Source organism: Lactuca saligna, chromosome 8, assembly GCF_052625555.1.
Source record: "Lactuca saligna cultivar CGN05327 chromosome 8, ASM5262555v1, whole genome shotgun sequence".
Taxonomy (NCBI): domain Eukaryota; kingdom Viridiplantae; phylum Streptophyta; class Magnoliopsida; order Asterales; family Asteraceae; genus Lactuca; species Lactuca saligna.
Genome location: NC_136424.1, coordinates 66,606,283 through 66,614,159, shown reverse-complemented (window position 1 = coordinate 66,614,159; position 7,877 = coordinate 66,606,283). Strand labels below are relative to the sequence as shown.

The 7,877-nt window shown below is 35.6% G+C and overlaps 1 protein-coding gene across 1 annotated transcript; it reads right to left on the bottom strand.

The window, feature by feature from the left end:
- Window positions 1-7,027: 7,027 nt before the first annotated feature.
- On the bottom strand, window positions 7,028-7,590 carry LOC145011356 (glutaredoxin-C11-like). The gene has a single exon (XM_078970061.1). It carries the CDS (start codon window positions 7,499-7,501, stop codon window positions 7,202-7,204), a length of 300 nt encoding a protein of 99 aa, XP_078826187.1. The 5' UTR covers window positions 7,502-7,590; the 3' UTR covers window positions 7,028-7,201.
- Window positions 7,591-7,877: the final 287 nt, after the last annotated feature.

Genomic DNA, 7,877 nt, shown 5'->3' with positions numbered 1-7,877 from the left:
TTCTCATTATACTTACCATGAGTGGTATCATTGTGTGACCGATGGGTGTTATATGCTTATATTGAGAATTATGATATCCTACATTATGTCTTTGTGATTTATGTTGTGTATTATTTCGAGCTTTATTGAGTTAGCACAGTAGGGTCCAACCCGAGTTTTGGGACCGGAGGGTTCCCACTGAGACACATTGATCGGAGGGTCTTTATCAAGATATATCCATGAGAGGCTAATGTGATGTGTTTGGTATTTTGGGGAAGTCACTAAGCTTTGTGCTTACCGTGTTATGTCTTATGTGTTTTAGGTACTTCTCAGGATCACGGGTACACACGAGATGAAGTTTATGTTTTTTGAGGATCCTGGATTTTATTAAATGTTTTATGAATTTGTGTTTTTGACAATTTGACAATTGTGGTTTTAAAATGTGATATTGAGAATTATGTGGTCTTGAAAAATGAAAATTTTATTTGAAAATTTACGGTGTTACACACATACTACACATTAAAGAGTCACATAGACAACTAGCATCCTAATCATAAAAAACAATGGGTCGGTATCGGTGCCTTCGACCCGTAAAACATTGTAAGGAGACACACCTTAATCTGAGATCAACCAGGACACATGTGTTACTTCCACCAGAAACCTTACATTGGATATAATTAATTATCTTAATCAATAATTAAGTTCATTTTTGAAAATCCAAGGTTCAATATATATTCCATACTTCCAATGGGTAAAAGACCATTTTACCCTTCTCATATCTGGTCTAATAACCCATGGTCAAAACTAAAAAAAAAAAAAGACCCAAGGCCCAAAATAACACCTCGCGAGTACATCGTGCGTATCCAACTCGTACGCCCTGCGTATGACCCACTAAAGCACAAGGTACAACTCGTTAAAGCTCAAGGACGGGGACTTCTTGCATTACACTGAGCATACGCATACGTACGCCCAATGTAATCATAAAAAGACCAAAATTCATATTAATCACTTAATACTTAAGACAAAAATGTCCAAACTCAGATTTAACCTCTAAATAAGGTATTAATCCATAAAGTTTCCAACTTTATTCCTTTGCATGACTTAGTGGGACCCGAAACCCATTTTTATCCATCCAAACTTATAATATGAACATGAACTTAAGCATGATTCATCAAAACCCATTAATATGATATTTTTATGGTTCCAAATAACTCCATAATGGATAAGGTTTCCAACTTTATCCATTAGAATGGGCCAATTAACCAAGATCTAGTCTTTAAGTCTCAAAGGGACCAAAAATGCATATTTTCCAACTTAATCCATTAAATTCAAGTCTCAAGCTTGTAGATCTGAATCAATATGATGTTTAGATGGTTAAAGTTTCCATCTTTATCCATAAAAAGGTCATAAAATTTCAAGATCTAAACTTTATGCACGAAAGTAACCAAAATCTCATAACACCCAAAACTAGCTAGATCTAACAATTTCATAATCAAGATTCAAACTTTATACCTCCAGAAGAAAGATCAACATGAAAAAGGTATGGATCTACAAGCTCCAATACAAACAACGCTTCTTCAATGATTTCCTTCTTCTCTAAGGTGCACCAAGAACACTCCAAAGCACTTAAAAACACCTTCTTTTTGCTCATAATGCTTAAACTAGGGTTATGGTTTCAAAGGAGGGTGTTGGAGAGGTGGGGATTGAGAATGGAATAGATTTGGGGAAGTTAAAGAGCTTAAATAGGGATCAAACCACGAAAATAGGGGTTTCGACACTAATCACGGACACCCATTGTACTCAATTTACATCCAGTGTACTCCCCATATACCCAGCATACGCGGCTAACCTAAAAGTTGTCCAAATTTCAAACGGTCGCAACTTCTTCATTTCAATTCTAATTTAGATGATCCTTATATCCACGGAATGGTAATGAGAAGATCTATAACCCTATCAACTCTCATTTTCCTTAAAACTTCCCGAACTTAAATCCAAAATTCATAAAAGGTCCGAACTATCACTTTACGATTATAGCCTTGGGATCCAAAGAACCAACCAAACTCTTGGATCACCTAATCCACATTACCCAAATCCAAAGGGGTCAAAGTGTATCTTTCCCCAAGTCCCGAAGCCTTATGATAATTGGTCCATGGGTTATAGCCCCGAATTATGAAACAATTTGAAACATGGTTCTCCTACACTACCGGCTGCACCAATGAGTTCCTTCTCCTCCAAGGTGCACCAAGAACACTCCAAAGCACTTAAAAAGACCTTATTTTTGCTCACAAGGATCAAACTAGGGTTAGGGTTTCAAAGGAGGGTGTTGGAGAGGTGGAGGCTGAGAACTGAATGGGTTTAGGGAAGTTAAGGAGCTTATATAGGTCCCAAACCATTAAAATGGGGTTTGGGCACTAATCTTGTATGTATAACATACTCAATTTATGCCCAGTAGTACTAGGGATGTCCTAGTACGCCCAACATAATCGTCGTATGCCCAACATACACGGCTGACCAAAAATTTGTCTAAACTTCGAATGGTCGTAACTTCTTCGTTTTAGTTCCGATTTCGACGACCCTTATTTCCACAAAAAGGTAATGAGAAGCTCTACAACCCTATCAACTCTTATTTGCCTTAAAACGTTCCAAATTTAAATCCAGAATTCATAAAAGGTCCGAACTATCACTTTACAGTTATACCCTTGGGCTCTAAAGCACCAACCGAACTCTAGTATCACCTAATCTACATTACCTACATACAAATGGGTCTAAATCTCTCTTTCTCCAAAGGATCGAAGCCTTATGATTACTGGTCCTCGAGTCACGAAAACAGATTATGAAACGATTTGAGACAAGGTGTTACATGGTTCTCCTACACCACCGACTTCCTTTCAAGTTCAACATACTCCAAAAACTTCTGCAAAAGGTTGGGGTCGTCCATTTTATTCTTGAGGCAATACCTCACATGGAAGGGGACATAGTTAAGGTCGCAGACCTCCTTACTGCCGACTATACATAACCAATGGACATTATGCGTCATCTTGCATAAATCTTCATACTTTTGAAACTTCGGAAACTTCATCAAATGACTCTTTATCAAAATCTTTTCATTCCCAATGCCATGAAACTACTAATACTTCAGATTAGCATGTTAATTCGGGCGCCACAGATCATATGACTCTAACCTATGACTCTCTTACTCAGTCACCACCCTACTCATGTATGAATCAAGTTATGTTAGGAAATAGTAAAAAACTTCCAATTAATCATATGAGTTCATCAACTATTTCAAAACAAATACCATTACAAAATATTCTTATCATCCCTAATGTTACTATGAAATTGATTTATGTTACTAAAATAACCATTGATCACCCGTTTGATTTTCTATTTTCTCAACCCTTTTTCCATATCTAGGATCGGAAAGTAAAACAGTTACTTGTTAGAGGAAGCTGTGAAAATGGTCTTTATGTGCTTAGGATGAACTCAAAGCTTTCATTGATACAATTGAGTTTTGAAATGAGCTTCTTATGAGTTATGGCATGCTCATTTAGGCCACATGTCATTCGATGTTATTTCTGCTTTGAATAAGTTAGGTGTCTTTTCTATTACTCCATTGTTACCAAAACCAATTGTTTGCACTCAATGTCAACTTGCTAAAGGACAAAGATTACCTTTTTCTATTAATTCTTAACGCTCACATAATCCTTTAGACTTGTTTCACTGTGATTTATGGGGCCAACTCATGTTTGCTCCAAAGATGGATATCGATATTATGTTACTTTTATTGATGATTATTTTAGGTTTACATGGCTTTATCCACTCAAAACTAAAACAGGTTTTTATTCAGTACTACCTGTATTCATTATTCTTGCTCAAACACAATGTTCAAGAAAAAAAATTCAAAGTGATGGTGGCACAAAGTTTGTAAATCATTTGTTTGTAAATTTTTAATAGAAAATGCCACCTTTCATAGGTTTTCGTGTCCATACACTCCTCAAAAAAAATGGTCATGTGGAACAAACACACAAAAATACTATTGAAACTAGTCTAGCTATGTTATTACGTTCATGTCTCGACTAGCTATTGGGTAGATGCATTCACTTCAGCAACATTCATAATAAATCAATTGCCTACTTCATTACTACCAAACAATTCTCCTTTTCGATTGCTCTTCAACCAAGATCCTCAATATTAAATTTTACAAACATATGGATGCCAAGTATTTCCTTATTTACTGGACTGCTTACTTCACGAATTTTTGTCACTCGACATGCTCATTTTAATTAGACAATATTTATTTTAGTGGTTCTTCATGTAGTACAAATATAAGTACCTTGAAACTTACTACATTTCTTCAAGATATTCCACACCCTTTATTTTATCTTCCTATGATGAAGAAAAGTGCTCAAGAAGGTAATAAATCCACTTCAGTTCCAAGCGTTTGTTCTTTGTGCAAGCTGACCACTTTCGAGCATGACCTAACTTCTTATCCAATGCCTATAGTAACGCCTTTAGTTTCTTATCAAACCCATCAGGAACTCACACCTGATGCAATTCCTGATAATAACTCAATACCCGACGTTCCCTCAAGTTCTGAACAAGTAATTAACACACAATCAGACCATTGTGTTGCTACAAATCAGTCATCACCAATTTCTAATCCGATTCATCCTTTGATAACAAGGTCAAAGTCTGGTATTTTCAAGCCTAAACATCGAGCTGATTTTGCTTTTCTTACCTCTCATTCTCTTCATGTTGCCTTGACTTCTGTTAGTGAGCTGTGAGGATTCAAAACAGCCGCCAAAGATCCTAAATGGATGACCATGCATGAGGAACTCCAAGCCTTACAACAAAATCAAACTTGACTTTAGTACCACATACAAGTTCAACCAATATTGTTGGCTCCAAATGGGTGTATGGCATTAGATATCACTAAGATGGGACCATAAAAAGATACAAATCTCAACTAGTGGCTCAAGGTTACACTCAAATTCCTGGCCTTGATTACTCGCACACATTCAGTCTAGTTGTTAAAGCATCTATTGTAAGAATTGTTCTATCTCTCACAGTGTTGAATCATTGGAAGTTGCACCAACTCGATGTAAAAAATGCTTTCATGAATGAACCTTAGAGGAAACGGTATTTATGGAACAATCTCTAGTTTCATAAATTCTCAATTTCTCAATCATGTAGTCGTGCTGACACTTCTCTTTTCGCCTTCATTAACACTTCTTTCCTCATGTACTTACTAGTGTATGTTGACGATATCATTCTTACGGGAAATGATGAGACTGTCATTGCAACTTTTATTACTCAATTAAATCAAGAGTTTGCTATTAAAGACCTTGGAGATCTAAACTATTTATTGGGCCTTGAGGTAGCTTACATGGACAATGGTATTTCTCTCACTTAGTCAATGTATGCTACTGGTATTCTAAAAAGAGCTGACATTTATGACTGCAAGCCAATAAGCACTCCATTACCTTCTCATGCATCTTTCACAACAGATGGATTTCCATACTCAGATCCTACTCTATATAGTTCCTTAGTTGGGACGCTTCAGTATTTAATTATCACCAGACTGGATCTATCTTATGTTGTTAATCAAGTTTCCTAATTCCTACAAGCCCCAACTATTGATAATTTTGGGGTCGTTAAAAGAATTCTCTAGTGTGTTAAAGGCACAATCTCCTTTGGTCTCACCTATAGTCGGCCCCACCAACCTTCTATACTTGGCTACTCTGATTAGGCTCATTGGCTAGACACACGTCACTCTATATATGGTTATTCCATCTACCTAGGTAGCAATCTTGTGTCATGGAGTGCCACGAAACAATCAACTATCTCACGCTCCAATTGTGAATCTGAATATAGAGTTATGGCCAATAGTACAGGTGAGATTATCTAAATCACTCATCTCTTATGGGAACTACATGCTCTACCTCTCGATCGTCCTACACTTCTTTGTGACAACAAGAGCGCACTATTTATGACTCGGGATCCTATTTCACATAAACGTGCCAAACATATTGATCTAGACTACCATTTTATCAGGGAGTTTGTCAGTTCAGGCAAACTTTACACAAAGTTTGTTCCAACCAATATTCAGGTGGCATATATCTTCATCAAAAGTCTTTTGCGACCTCCATTTGAATATTTCGTACCATGTTATGTCTCGGACCTCCATCATTTCAATTGACTGGGGTATTTGCAGATAATTTAGATAATTTTAAATTATCAATTGTATTTATTTGTATCTTTAGTTTATCTCTTATTATATTGGGGTAGCTGTTCTAATTTTCCCTTATATTTTGATTCACCCCTTATTAATCAAATGAGGTTAATCCATTATAATTTTTACTAGTTTATAACTCGTGGGAACCGTGATTATAAAATTAACTAATCTTTTATAATTATTAATAAATTATTTAAATAAAACATTTTAAAAAATTATTAATTAAGAGATATATTAAATTTTTAAAGTTATTATAACTTCAAATTTAACATATAATTAGAAAATATAAATTTGAAATATGAAATTAATTGCAAATATATCTACATGACATATGACATGATATTAATAAAGAGTTGTATTAAAGTGATACTTGGCAAAAGAAGATTAAAACTATTCATTTATTAGAATAGGGATACGACGATACGTGTTACAAAGTTCGTACGCATAAAACAAGATTACTTAAAGATACGTAACATTAAAGAACAGGAAAAAAAAATAGTTTATTAAAAGTAAACTCCACAATTTGGTTAGAACTATTACTAAATTATGAGTCACAATATTGTTTAACTTATAAAATCTGATACTCAAATAATTGATCATGTACCCCAGTAATAAAAAAAGGAAAACAATCACATTTTCCATCAACAAATAACATATGGCATTTTTAAATATTTCTGTTGATTTAGCTTGTCTTGAACAATGAGAATATGAATAAATCTCATTTGAAGAAAACAATAATTTTTGTTTTTAAGTGGAGCAAAACCACTACACATTTCTTGTTAGCTTTGGCTTAAAATCTACGAAAGATGCTCGTAATGTAGAAGATGATCATATATATAAAAAGAAGAAACCAAAAGCATTTGGAGTTTGACTCCAACACAACACAGTCAACAAAGCCGACAAAAAGGAACGGCTCCTAGACTTCATTTTTAGTATTCTAACAAAACATTCAACCTAGTACGTAAAAGGCACACGTGTTGACACGTGCTAGAACCAGATAGCTCGTGCTTCAATGAGCTTCTGTTTTAGCGACCCGTCAACATGAAGAGAAATGACGTCTTTCGCCGAACCTATGTATTTACCGCCTACAAACACCGCAGGGACGGCCGGATTACAGCCCAACCGTCTCAACGCCCACTCCATATCAGCATCATGATCAACTTCATGAATCGCAGGACTTGCACCAAGATCATAAAACAGCGCCTTGATACTATGGCACATACAGCACGAGCTTTTCGTGAAGATAACCGCAGCCTTCTTGGACGCCAAATCTTTCACCCTATCCATTTACAGAAATTGGTTATGTATATATATGCAGGATTGCTAAATAACTATGGATCGATCAAGGTAAGATTTGCTTATGAAACTTTGAAGTTTCACGGCCTCTTATATAGCTAGGGGACACTTAGGGGAAAGAGAGAATCTAAACGCATTGAAAATTATATGTTAAAGATAAGTTCTTTTCGGATATTTGTATTTGGATAACTGTGGGTTCGATGATTTGTTTGAATACAAGTTGACACATATGGTATATCTTCATGCTCGATCACCAAGCCGGTGGAGAATATATTCTTCGGTTTAGTGCATAAACACTGTATCGAGAGGCAAAAAATTGGAGACGTATTCTCTATCTGACATGTAAAAGACGGGAATCATTCTTCAA